The sequence below is a fragment of the Haemorhous mexicanus genome, chromosome 9 (assembly GCF_027477595.1).
Source record: "Haemorhous mexicanus isolate bHaeMex1 chromosome 9, bHaeMex1.pri, whole genome shotgun sequence".
Taxonomy (NCBI): Eukaryota; Metazoa; Chordata; class Aves; order Passeriformes; family Fringillidae; genus Haemorhous; species Haemorhous mexicanus.
This window is the reverse complement of record NC_082349.1, coordinates 9,769,439-9,784,187: the sequence shown is the minus strand read 5'-3', so window position 1 is coordinate 9,784,187 and position 14,749 is coordinate 9,769,439. Positions and strand designations below refer to the sequence as shown.

Sequence of the window (14,749 nt, the reverse complement as noted above, 5' to 3'; positions counted from 1 at the left end):
CCAAGGTGATAAAACTTTGAGTTCTTCCTAACTGAGTCCTGGTGTTCATGTGCATTGAAGCAGAAAGCACAGGCAATAGGTTTGTCTTTCTGTACAAGTTTAATTGGTTGGGGTTTTTTAACCCCAAAGATTAAGTCACTATTCAGATGTGCCACTAAGCAGACAGACAGTAACAGCTTTTTGCATCTTGTAGGTTTACCTTATCTCTATTCAGCATAGTTATTATTTTAAAAAAGGATGATAGAATTAACAAGATATTTAAAAGCACCTACTAACTTGCAACAATTTTTCTGTGGTGAGATAAGTGATTTTTCTCAAGAGCAGAAAGATAAAGGGCCATCAAGATGACCAGAAGGATGGAGCACCCCTCCTGTGAGGAAAGGCTGAGAGAATTGGGATTGTTAAGGCTGGAGAAAAAAAGGCTTCAGGGTGACCTAATTGCAGCCTTCCAGCACCTGAAGGGAACCTACAGGAAAGATGGAGAAAGACTTTTAAAAGGCCAAGCAGGAATGTTTTTAAACTGAGAGTAGGTTTAGATTTAGATCTTAGGAAGAAATTCTTTGCCATGGGGGTGGTGAGACACTGGCACAGGTTGCTCAGAGAAGCTGTGGATGCCCCATCCCTGGAAGTGTTTAAAACCAGGCTGGATGGGGCTTTGAGCAACCTGGTTTATTGGAAGCTGTCTGTATCCATGGCAGGGGAATTTGAACAAGATGACCTTTCAAGGTGCCTTTCAACCCAAACCATTCTGTGATTCTATGACCAGGCCTTGGCAACCAGCCCCAGTCGGCCCTGCTTGAGCAGGGAGGTTGGACCAGGTGACCTCCAGAGGTCCCTTCCAGCCTCAACCATTCTGTGATTCTGTGAAAAAAGAACTATACAGACAGCAAACAGCCCTAAGAGACATCTCATGATCCATTTATTCTAATTTAGTGCTGGGAAAATAGTGCCAATGAAATGGAATGATTTCTCACCTTTTACATTACAGACTAGCCTAGTCTTCCTAAAACCTGAGCTATTTCCCCACTCTGTTTTAAACCCAACTTTTGCTGCCATGACCTTGCTCGTCTCAGGTCCTACAGTGAATGCTCACAGAGTCATTAATGGGGAGTGCAACTACTGCTGCATCAGACAAGGTTACCATTACTCTTCTCTAGAGGTCAAATCCCTGGGCTCTGAGTGAAAGGTTTTCTGTTGACCCTGAGGCAAGTACATGCAAGGTCTAACTCTTAATGACTCCTGTAAGGGAAAAGCTAAATAACCCAAACAACCAAATTAACAGAGGAAATAACATGGATATGTGCTGGCTGGACTTCCAGTCTTATGACAAAAAAGGCAAATAAATAATAGCAACAGATACTTCTAGTTTTATACCACATAACCATTCTTGTCATCAGAGCATATATTCCTGGAACCAAATTTATCCAGGTCTAAAACTCCAGTCCATTACAGGAAAGATACAAAGTAACCATAGCTTAGCAGGACTCAATACCTCTGATGTATTTTCAATAGGGCTAAATTTACTCTTCTGCTGCTTGGGTTTTATACCTGTGGAGGCCCAGATTGCCTGTGTGTGCTACTTTCCAGCACTAGCACAGCACCACTGAAAGCACTCTTCGTTCATGAAGGGAAGCTGTAGCTCCAATTAATGCTACAAAAAGTATCTGAACCACGGACAAAGAAGATAGAGCCTGCAAGCAGAGGTTTATTACAGCATTAATCCACAGGTCATGTTACTCACTGGCTGAGAGATCACAAGGATAAATTTAATCTGCAGAATTTTATGAATACTTTGAGTTCTTATTAAGTTTAAATCACAGCCCTTCTGCTGCATCCTACAGCCAGAAGGCATTTAAAAATTCTGGCTGTCAGTTGTTGGAAGTCATCTGAAAGATCATTTGTCATCATTGCAAGATAATATTTTTTTTTAAAGTTACTCCAAAGTAAATGCCCTCTTTATACTGTTCTGTATCAAGACTCATACCCCTAAAGAAAAGATATTTAGAATTAACAGGTATATTCTGTATCCTCTGGGCTGTAAACAGAAACATCCAAGAGAAAGCTTGCACCATTGCTCATGCTGTTCCTCCAGAAAGTCAAAGCAGTGACCAGTGCTACAAAACCACAAAACAAATAACTTTACATACTGCCCAAGACCTTCATACATTCAAGGAAGATGCTTTATGTATGCAAATGAGATCAAACTGGAGGAGAATTAGGTCTCAAATCTGAGAAGAGATAAAGGACAAAATTATCTTTAGAGTTCTGCTTTTTTCCTCCTCTTTTTGAGTTTTCTTTTTCCAGTACTTCAGTCAGAAGGACTACATAAAGTGTCTAAGAAATATTTCAATAAGCAAGGGGAGGTAATGCACAAGTATTAGTAAGTACAAGATATCAAGGAATACAAACTGATCTGGGAGCCTCTACTCAGTATGGCTTCATTGAACACATTAGGTACTACCTATCTAACATGAATTCAAGGACTTCCCTAATAAATCTCTGAACTGTTGGGTTTTTTTGCTAGAAATTGGACAGCAATATCCAGGAAATAAGTAATATTTTCTAACAGGATGAAAATGAGAGTCCTTTAAATTCTTTTATTTTTCTACTTGATGCTACCTTAACCACAACTGCAATTTTCTCTTCAGTCATCTCCAAGCTCAGGCTTACCAACTTCACACCACAGCTCTTTTTTTTTTTTTTTGAGAAATACCACCAGAGCCGACTTATCCAGGAGCTGATTGTCAGCTGGTAAACAGGTAATACCTAAAGCAGGAACAATTCCTCTGCTGCATGAAATATTTGCAGAATGACTGCTAATAGGAATACAGTTCCAAAGACACCAAGTTCTCCAAAGTTGACAGCCTACTGCCAGCACCAAAGCTCAGTTAAATATTCGTAGTGCTACATGAGTAAAACTAAGTTACTCAAACACTATGAATCACACTGGTGGAACAAAAGTATGGATTAGAGAGTCTTACAGGAGATGAGGAAAGGAGGGAGCAGGGAATGAATGGTATTTCAGGCCTTTTTAAAACTCTCACAAGTGTGCAATTGCCATCTGGAAGGCAATGTATAACTACATAAATTTACTACTACTACAATTTTAGCTGTAGCATAGAGCTTCAGAAGAGGAGACCTAAGTGATGTCTGTCTGGTTTTCTCCATTCTAGAGTCAAAGGCCCTCCACAGAAAGATAACCAAGCACTGAGGGGAGGGAAAAAAAAAAGAAGAATTAAATACTTCTAATGATTTACTCTGCTTGTGAAAGCTGTATATCAGAAGAACCTTCCCACTTTAGGAACTTACCTTCTAGCCCTTGTAAAAGGACAACTCAGCACAATGGAAACAATTCTGAGACTTTTAAGCTTTCAATATTTTTTCTTTCTAGTTAGTGCTATCTCCAAAAGTAAAAAAGAAAAATGCTAAAAAAGGAAGGTCTCAAAAAATCTGAAGCTCTACTAATTGCATTTATTGTTTACTTAAATTATTGCTGTTGAGAAGGAAAGCAAAGAAGGGAAGTTCTCAGTTATCACCAAAGAACTTACTGAAAACAACCCTCTCTCTTTAAAGGACATTGGCATTTTCATTATGATGAGCTTTAGCACTTTCCCCACTGCCATATGTAACAGCACCTGAAAACCATGGCTGCCCAACTGCACCGAGTGCTTCTGATTCCCCTGTGCAATCTGCTGCAGTGTCACGTGCTCCGGGAGTCTGACTCTGCAATTCACCAGCAAGGACCAAATGGGAAAGACTTCAGGAGAGCACCTCAGGCAGCTCTCAGCTCACACAGCTGCTGGCTGAAATAATACTGTCCTACCTCTCCATCACCCACCACATGCTCCTATCACACTGCAACAGCCCTGCTCTCTGCCTGAGAAAGTTCCAATGCATGTCAGATCCCACACTGAGAAATCAGATTGTGTCAGCAGTGAATTTGCACACATTTTTACCATCATCCAGACATAAAACTTCTGTTGCAGCAATTAACTATTGTCCCTGAAGCACTGCAATTTCAAGATATCCCAATCAACACACAATAACTTTCCATTCCTCATCTTCTATACACACAGCTGCCAAGGCTTTCATTTCCTTCCAGAAGGAATTATCAAGCTGTACGATTCATTCTGTGCATATAAATATACATCTAATTATAACCAGATTTTAGCCTGACCCATCTCTTAGAAATTCAGATAAACCTGTTTAACTGAGTTCAACAAACAATTCAAGATCTGCAAGAAGGTATTAAGTGGTTTTTATATGCTAGACTTTATGCTGCTACATTATCTGTTTCAGTATAACAGCACAGGCCTATAAAACCTACAACACACAAATTTGTTTGTCTTCAATCTAAAATGGATGTTTGCTCATGCAGCTATTCCACGGTAGATGTGTGTGGAATAAAATCATACACAATTGCTATTGAGCCATGGCTGCTCCCCACTGGCTCAGGCTCCATGTCCTCTGAGCACACACTGTCTGTCTGCTCACCTGGCAGCAGTGCTGAGCTGGCCTCTGAATGCTCTGCAGCATCCCGTGCTGACACCAGAGACCCTGCTATTTTGCAAGTTTCTCCAGATTTATGATACTGCTGTATGCCAGGAAATGGAAGTGAAGAGAGTTGTCAGATTAGGAAAGTGGCTGCAAAACACAGAGAGGCCTGAGGGAAAGGATGAAATTAGTTTGAGGAGGCATGTGAGTCCAGCAGGAAGCATTGCAGATTCCTGTAGCTAGAGAAACAAACCAGCAGCTTCGAACTAAAGCTGAATGCTGAGAAAGGAATACCCAGATTCTGGTTTTAGAGAAAACAGCATGGCAAATCTGTGCTCATGAGCTCAACATTAGTGAAGCAGTCTAATGCCTGCCAGCTCATTTGGGTGATACACTCATTAAAGCATTTACTTTGCTTTCCTTAAATGTTTCTTAACTTAGCACTTGCAGGGATAGAGGTCCTTGGCAGCCTAAGCTGTTCTGTCAATCTAAGGATATTGAATTACTTCAGAAGTGGCATATAGTATAGCTTCTGGCTTGAGAACTTAAAAAAAAATATTGGATTATCAAAACTGATAAGACTGTGGATTCAGAACAAGGCCAAAGTCCTAGTGCAATCTATAATTAAACAATTCCATTCTTATTTTGAAAAAAAAGAAACCAAAACAAACAGAAACTGCCTCTTGCTCAAGAGTTTTAAAAACAAAAGCCACTTGAGAGAAGAAAATTAAATCAACACAAAATGCGGCCAAAAGGGAAAATCCCAAGGCATACACAGGATCAACACCTTCCTCAGGCAAAAACCTGCTCTACATGATCCACTCCTATGTTTAAGCCTCCTGTGTCTGTAAACAAGCAAGAAAAGAAATCTGTAATGCTTTAAGTTCTGCCTTCCAATAACAAAGAGCTGCATATTCTTAATGCAGCCCCTTAACATGCTTACAAAATCCTCAGTGCTCTTCTAACACCCTTTGAGGTTGCCTTGCCTGTTAATAGGACAAGTTGTCTAAATCCAGTCACCAAACATTTGGCACAAGTTCTCAACTTCTTCTGTTATGGAAACATATACATATATAAAATAAACATGATTTCCCATCATGCTGCCCTCAGACATAAGCTCTAAGTGGTGCTGTATTCCTCATACATAGGCATATCATCAACTGCACTCTCAAAACACAAGAAGGGATAATTAAACTCATTACAGAACAGGTCCAGCACAGGCAATTGCCAGAGGATTCTCCCTGCAGTGACTCAGACACCTATTGACCAATGGGCCTCTGAATCAACAGTTTCATCTCCCAAGAACTGAAACCCTGGCAGAAGTTCTGAGCACTTGCAGTGCCAGGCTGGTGCCAATTGTGCTGAGCACTGGGAGCAAGGAGACCACCTTTGTGGACCACAAGCTGAAAAAAGCCACGAGACAGTGGCCAATTTGTTTATCCTCCTGGGCTATATTTGAACTGGTGATTCACCCTGTCTGTCTTACTAATAACTCCTTCAGCTCTTCATTTCAGCCCCCTTCTCCAACCTTCAGAAGCCTTCAGAATTCAACTATTACTCTACACACACCTGAAGATGAAAAATACTACTACTATTGCCAGATAAGACAATTCCACCACTTGGAATATATACAGTTTTTTACTTTTAAAAGCTCTATAAAATCAAATAATAGCTATGTTACTGGGCAAAATTGTGTGTGGATTCCCTACAACACGCATTTCTGTCATGGATTTTCCTATTGAAGGCATTAAATGTGCACCTTTGTCCACAGAAGAAAAGCAGTAATCACTAATTATACTTTTATAACATGCCACTAAAGCTATTCTGTTTCTCAAAGTGTTGCAGTAAACTTCTTTTCCTTTTTGGTCTCAAGATGCTTCAGGAATCTTTTCTGTTATTCTGAATTATAACTATAAAAAGTTATTCTTTGAAGTCTTTCTTAGATTTATTTGCTTGCCAAGAACTCAAAAATAGCTGAACAAAGCAGCAGCTACAAAGTTAGCTCACTATGAGGAAGCATCTGTGCTGTTTTCATTTTCTTGGCTTTTTGGGTGGGGACAGTTATTTAAATGGTAAGCAACTGCTGTGAAGGAAGGGAAAAAATAACCAAACAAAAAACCCACATTGAGCAAAATCTTCTGAGTTTTAGTACAATAAAGCATTATGAAGCTCCACCTCTTCTACGATAATGTTCAGTGACTGGAATGGTCCAAAACCTCCCTGTTTCAATTTACCAGATATCCAAAAGGAATCAGCAGTAATGTTAGCAAAGCCTGCCTGAATAACTTGATCAGCCATCTTAGGAATGTTTCCTCTACTGAGCACAGGGAGGTGAAAGAACAAATCAAATAAACTGTCCTTCTCATGGCAAAGTGCTCACACTCCTGCTGTATCCTGAAATTTCTGGAAGTGGCTTTACCTTTGCTCCACTAGAAATACAGACACTGAACCAGAGTGCATCACTGCAATAGCAGCTAGAATAAGAACTGCAACACTGCCACCCCAGAAGGTGAAGAAATTCACTGCCCACATATGTGTATCTTTGCCTCAGAGTGGCATCTATAAGTTACAGAAAGTGATGGTGACGTATCCTGCTAATTGCCATACAACTCCTCAGCCTCCCCATTTTACAGCAGTTCTTGGCAAGCACACCATACCAGGAACCTGCTTAAATTGCTAATTAATAACAGACTTGTCTTTGGGAAGGTGGGAAAGGGTTAATCTTTTAATTGAGGAGTTCCTACAAAACAGAAGTAAATAAACATTAACTTTACCAACCATGAGTTTCCTTTCAGTCTGTACTCAAACTAATACAACAGGCAAAGCATTTTATTGATTTTGACCCAAAACAGGCACTATTCCTAACAAGAGAATATCCTCTTCTTGTTTTTCCTGAGCAGTACAGGGGGAGTAAACAAACAAACCAATAAAGCAGGGTGGGAGCACATATGAATGGAAACTTCAGCTTCATATTTGATACCTACATCTTGGGCAATGGAATAATTCCTTTTTATGGGACCCAGATTAAGCCGACCCAGCTGAAACGTTATTGATTTACTTGTGAAATGTACAACTGGAGTATAAATAAGACTTAAATACAATGCAATGTCACTGAAACAAATAATATTTATGGCAGCTCAATGGTAATGTACATCTCTCATTTAGAACATTATCAGTGAAGCTTTATGTTCTTACTGTGATTTTTTTTTTTCACCTCATTAAGTGCTTCTGAGGAGAAAAGACACACAAGGGCTGTGAGTGGAGTTCTGAGGGCTGATTCTGCAATCTTCCCTTAGCATAGCAAATAGTGAGTGATTAACTCACCAGTGACCATAGGAAAACCTTCACTCAAGGTGAATGGCAATTGCAGAATCTGTCCTGAGAACTGTATATTTCATATTCAGTACGTATATTATGAAATAGTCTTACCTCAGTAAGAGCGTGCAGCTGTCCTTTATGCACACAGACACCCATAAACCTACAAGACACAAGAAAAGAAAAGTGGTTTGGGCTTTTTTCCCCCCCTCTTTTTTGTTCTTTAAAAAAACTAATATAGGATACACCAAAAAAGGAGGAAAGAGAAAAAATTCAGCCTCACAGACACTGCATACCTCACCACTGATTATTTAAACATCTCACTACAAAAAATCATGTATCTACACTACAATATAATTTGAATTAGCAGTTCCAAGAAAGCACAGGAGACAGCTCAACCTCAAAATGGAAAGTTATTAATTTGACTATAAGCAAAGGCCAACATATAATGATTTATGCAGAAGAGAATGGTCTCAGAGTCCTATTTTAAGGAAGTTTAAGCCAAGTAATCCACTGTTGGTCTGCATAAACAAAATTACTTCCCTTTGCATTTTGCTGTTTAAGCATAAAGATGTTTCTTCCTATCCCATTCTTAACCACTCAGGAATATGAGGGCACATATGCAATGTACACTTCCCCTCCCCAAACTCCTCTAACACTTGGATAGAAGCAAGTTTCAGTAGTGTCCAGTATACACACATTCCACAAGTATTACCTACACTGAACAATTTTCAGACTCTTGCTGTTAATAGTAATGATTGCCACCCTTGGTTTCTCTGGAAAGCAACAGAATGTGCCATAAACAACTGAAACCTCATTTTTACCACCATACAAGCTGAACTTAAAAGTGACAAAATGTAAATTAACGCTACTAGTGAACATCTCCCATGAGAAAGTTCAGTAAAGCTGAAATTTTAAACACTTTAGAGCTGTCCCTGCACAGTTCAAGTGTTCATTCTTTATAGATTAACTAATTTTCAGTTTTAGCATTTAGATTTTGGTCTCAGCAAGCAAAACCAAGTTGTCTGTAATTTCCATAACATTCAGAAATCTGCATTTTGCAAATAAGAGGTAGACATGTATGATCTCATTAAATGTGATGGGAATCTTGTGGACAACAACTCAAAGGAAAAGGACCTTTTATATCCTGAAACACTTCCGAATTTAAACACAAAATGATGCAAGACATGTAGTGCTAGTTCAGCTAAGCTGCTTTTGAAGAAATGAATGATCCTCACTGTTCTCTTGTCTAACAGCTGACTGGTAAATTACAAGCAGCCAAAGCAAAATAATATAGGTAAGGTCCTTTGCATAATCTGAGCTGTGGAAATCTGCTTTTATAACCCAAGAAGCAGCAAGACTTGAATTAGAACTTCTACTGCCTGCTCTTACCTCAAACACTCAAACAATACCCCCTGAATACAGGAATTTTCATTTGAGAGACACTGAAAATCCAAGTCCTCTTGTTGAATGTAGAATCATAGGGCATGATCAGGCCCTCAGGAGAAAGGGAAGAAGCTTCTTTCAGATCTAGCACATACGCAAAGCATTGCTGGTTCTGTTTCACTTCAAACAGTAATCAACATATGAATAATTTTGTAAAGAAACTGACAAATTAAACTTCCTGAGATGAAGAAACCCAGACATCTACAGAGCATAAATCTATTTCTTAGTTCATTCTGAAAGGCTCCAGAGCTATCAGGCATGGTGATAATTGGCTTTATTCACAAGCAAAAATGGAAAGTACACAATTCCAATATATTACTTTCTCTATAAGACAACTTTCCAAAGTACTATCTTCTCTAACAATTACACAAAGTTAACCTGCTATGGCAATATTTTCATTCAACAAAAACTGAGATTAAGTAATTTAAAATAATAACGTTTTGGTCAAGGGAAGTCTCAATAGAAACATATTCATTACCTTTGTGAACCTATGCTTAAGGCAGCAAAGACACATTGAATCAAGTTACCAAGAGTAAGAGTTTAAAAATTCTCACATGCTTAGGATTTCTACTAAGAATCAAAAATCAAAGCTCCATATCATAATCTCATGGAAAAAAAGCTGGACATAAAGACACATTTATAAATCCCACAAATTTAGAAAATATTACCCAGGAAAAGAGAAACCAAATACACTGATAAAGACAGAATTAATGAGCTTACAAGCAGCATACTGAAACCATTTAAGCTTTGTGTGAATGAATCTCAGTTTTCAGGTTCTGGAAAATAGATTGATAGAACAGACCTCTAGCAATCCAAATTTCTGGAAAACTTCTGCTTAGCTGTTTTATCAAGCAATAATAAGCCACTTGGTTAAGCCAAGAACTGCTACAAGACATTGCTGGAAAGGATTTTCACTAAAAGATAATACATCCAGCTGCTACTGGGAAATACAATTACCAAGTAAGATTTAACATGGTTTCAATTTCTGAGATTGCCCCAGATGAGATTCCAAGCTCTGTGGATAGGAAGCTGACATGCTGGTCCAGCACAGCTGAGATTATTCCTGTTGGCTAGACACACTGTCTCCTGAGCCAAAATGTGCTTGTAGGTGAACTTCTGCAGAATGCCTTGTCAGCCAAAGGTTACACTTCCTATAAGCATTTCTAGCTGGAAGGAGCTCCAATAGTCCAATCAACCCCAAACAGGAGATCATTTGCAGATTTAAGGAAGTTTATTTTCAAGACAGTGTATCTGGCCTTATCAGCAAGCTGAAACACTTCCAAAATCTGGTTGGAAAAGTCTTCCTAGAAGCTGCAAATAGAAACGATGACACTTGAGTCCACCCAACTAAATACAGTGCAGCACATTTCCACTACCAAATGCTTTGTAACAAATGTCAGCAATCTATACACATGTTAGAAATCTCATTTTATAAACAATCAATCTGGAAAACCTGTCCTCCTAAACAAAACCAAGAGAAGTCTGGATATTTCTTAGTCCTTCACAGTGGTTACACAAACTACTTTCAGTTCAGTCAGATGGCAAGGGAGAAAATCCTGGACAGAAAAGGGGAGACTAAATACTGTAGCTTCAGTCTGAAATCTTTGCCTTAATTTATCAAGCAAAACTAATATCCAGATCATAAGTCTCTGTGGATATCCAGACACTGAACACATGCTTCCAGTTAAAAGAACTTCACTGGGACACATTCCTGCTCTGTGGATAAAACTGGGGCAGCTACAGTTCAACAAAAGAAATTGATGCCCTCAAAAATTTACTGCATGTATGAGAAAATTCAGCACTTTGGTAACATTAAACAAAAGAAACAAACCAAACACACCAATGCAAAAGCCCCTACTACAGGCTCAGTAACAGAGACAAAAGGTCAGAAGACACACACTTTTTTCATTGCACTGACTTGGAGAAGGAAGAGGCCAAATAAAAATATTAAGTCTGCATTAAGGCCCTCCTTAATGGTTTAGGCACCATGCTAGATTAAAAATGTATTTTAAGTTTTCTACACTTGCATCTTGATTCTAGAAGAGGTAAGGCATTTAATCTATAATTCCTGTAACGTATTATACACAACACATACAGCCTTCTTCTGCTGCCTTGTACACTGTTTTTCTAAAACACTCCTTTTTGATAGCCACATTACACAAAGAGAATAAAAAGCCATTTTCTTTCCTGTTAAAGCACTGTTCAGTACAGGATAAAGGATGTTAAAAGACAAAATCCATCCTTCTGGCTATTGTAACAAAGTCCATCACAAGCAATTTTACCAAAAGGAAGGTTTGAAAGGATAAAACTACACACACAAAAAAAATCCCTGGTATTGTGTTCCCAGGGTGATAGATTTGTCTCAAAGGGGATGAAATAAAATTCTCCTTGAAAGGAGTTTATGGAATATGCACACAGTGTGCTTATTTGTGTGCTGCACACACAAGAAGGTGGATTTAATCAATGAGTCAATCTGCCTGCATGCTCACAGCCAAACATGCAGCAATACCTCCAAGTGCTCCCACGAGAACGCTTAAGACATGAGCTAAGACTTTCTGTGTACAGAATGTTTTAAATTAAGTCCCCAAGGTACAGATCAAATAAAGAAATACTTTTTCATGCAAACAATAGTGATATTAAAGACTGAAATTCTACCTCAAAATTGAAGATACACCAATTTAAGAGACAGCACAAGAGATGGAGAATCATTGGTAGCACACCACTTCATTTGTATGAGAAAAACACATCTGTAAGATATTACCAAAAAAAAAAAAAAAAAGCTATCAGGTCTCTCAGGCTGTAGACTGAAGGCTACCAAGCTCAGAACACAAGGATGGAGATTTCTTGAGTCCTTTCCAGACTAATTTTCTTACTTTGATTTGGGTGAAGACTCATGACTATAGCAGCACATCAGCATTCAGGAAAGTAACAAAATGGTAGAGCACATCTACAAGCATACACCAGACCTTTCATAACCATGGTACTTAATCTAACCCAACCCTTGAACAGCACTGCACTTTAAAGAGGACACAAGCTAATAAAGAAGTGGATAAATGCTCCAAACCCCTGTTTTCCCTAACCCCAGCAATAACAGTCTTGCCATGTATCAGCTAACCTGTATTACAGTGGCTATAGTAAACATCACATGGTACAAACCCCAACCTCAGCTCCCTTTTCCACACCTCCTCTCACCATCTGTCTGAGGCAAGATGTGATAAAACCAGCACATCCCACAGCCAAGGCAGGAGGAAATGTAGATAAGAGGAAGAAAAGCATTTTAATTCTCCATGTTTAACTTGTATACAGGAGTGAGATGGAGACAGGAGATGAGGTTGATGGTAGAAACAAAGAAAACACTCCTTGAACACAATTTGTCTGTTTCTGCCCTGTCCCCTCCTAAAACGTCCCCAACCCAGACCCTGGGGAAAGCCAGCAAACCAAAAAGATAAGCAGGTCTCATACATAGTTTTTTATAAACTATGTATGAGACCAGACAGTGACTGAACAAAATGTTACTACATTGTAATTAACACCTACTCTGCTTCCAGCATCACATCTGCTAGCTGAAATAGGAAACAAGAGGAAGGGAGACAAAGAAACTCCCAAATCCCCTGTTTTTTACCATCATGCCTGCAAGAGCTGGAGTCTTCTACTCTAAAATATCCTTAACAGACTGAAAAGAACTTCTATTTTCTGCCAAAACAAATCCTTTAATAGAGGGCAGCCTCTCATTTTCTTCATGGAAAATACATTAGAAGCTTACATATACACATATATTTGACCACTGGAATCTTTATGATCCTACCATGGGGACGGTAGACTTACTGGGGACTTGGTAAGTGAAAACTAAAGTCTTCACTTACATCTCTCTTTTAATCAAGATGGATCTATATGGCTGGCCAAGAGCAGAATTTGAGTGCAAAAATACTGAAATGAGTGTGGAGATTTAAAGATAGCCTTTTACTCCATGGCAAATAAAGCCTGTCGCTTTTAAAGCCTAAATACCCAGATCAGTACTTTCACCAGGTAAAACTGAAACACCTTGACCCAATTCCATCTCCTCAAGATGTGCAAAAGCATCAGTAAGGTAAAAACACAGATGCACCTTTAGGTAATCTCTACTGAACTCAGGAATGGAAGGAAGTCAACAACTACTGACAAACTCACACTCCAGAAGAGTGACCAGAGTCTGGATAAAAACCTCAAAAGGCATCTGTAACTCTGAAAAGGAGTTGACATGGACAGCACAGAAGGAGAAGCAGTTTCAAATTGTCAGCAATATTATTAGTCACATCAGTGCAATCAACAGCAAAAGTACCAAAATCTTCACATTATCATCTTGAAGCTAACTGTGGGCACATTGGAACTGACAGCTTGTAAAAAGCTCCTATATATTTTAGAGCACAAGGCAAAGGGATGGGTTTTTTAATTACCCAAAGGATAACGATGATCCTGGGCTACCAAATGCACTCCAAGGAAGAAGAACCTCTTATTTCCATAGCACTTAACTATATAAGCTACAGAAGAGCTCTTGGACAAAAGCACTGGTTCAATAACAAATCTGAGGCATTACTCATCAGGATGTTCAAAAACACACTCCCAGCTTAAGGAAGGTTTTAGTGTACTAAAATAAATGCCTCATTGCTGAATCTGACATTCGCTTTCTAAAACATTAACTTGCTATCCTACACATGTTGAGATGGTCTGAGAGCAGATTTTGGAGGCTGTAAAGCCAGTATTTATCCAGTTTCATAATTTCACAAGCCATTTGATGGCAGAGCACCTTGCAGCCCTCACCTGGTTCAATTAACCACTGCACAATATGATCTCAACATTTCAGCCTAAGAACCCATTATTATCCATACTGGCTAGCAACAGGAAGGAAAGAACTTGTTTACAGTGGAAGCTAACAGTAGGTAGCCCAGAGCTCAGAGGAGATGAAGAAGCTCAGAGATGTATTATGTAAAAATCAGAGGACACCTTCAAGGCATGTGGAGGAGATCCAGCGGCTAATCAATAGAGAAGTGAACTTGATGCTTGTGACAAAATACCTTACTCAGTAACACAGAGGAACTTCAAAGGAAAGAAATTAGGTGAAGAAAATATTTAACAGCAAACTGAGATAGCTCATAGCCCCAGGAAAAGTTATATATTAGAACTTCTTTGAAGAGGATGTTCCATTTAAATACTAATACTATCTTAAAAGTTCCAAAAATAATCCCAGAAAATGTTTCAGTGGGAACAGGTTGCTGTAGAACATTTTCCTAAAAACCTCTCAGCTATACAACTCAGCTGCTCTTATCTGACAGCACAATGTTGTCAAACAAGCAAGACAACCTCTCACCACTTTAAGTGCAAATTAGTATTAATTATTTTTATGTGTTTCTAAAGTGGGAAACAGCTGTTTCACAAGACTAGCAGAAGCACCAATGATTTATACTTTCATGAAATCTAAATAGAGAGGCTTGCATGTGTGTGTTCATATACAGGTATA

At 38.9% G+C, this 14,749-nt stretch overlaps 1 protein-coding gene across 1 annotated transcript in view; it reads right to left on the bottom strand.

The window, feature by feature from the left end:
* TESK2 (testis associated actin remodelling kinase 2) overlaps positions 1-14,749 on the bottom strand; it is a 76,376-nt gene that overhangs the window by 33,986 nt on the left and 27,641 nt on the right. The window contains exon 4 of the mRNA XM_059853929.1: positions 7,924-7,972. Within this exon, the coding sequence (XP_059709912.1) occupies positions 7,924-7,972 (49 nt within the window). The remainder of the gene's footprint in view (positions 1-7,923; positions 7,973-14,749) is intronic.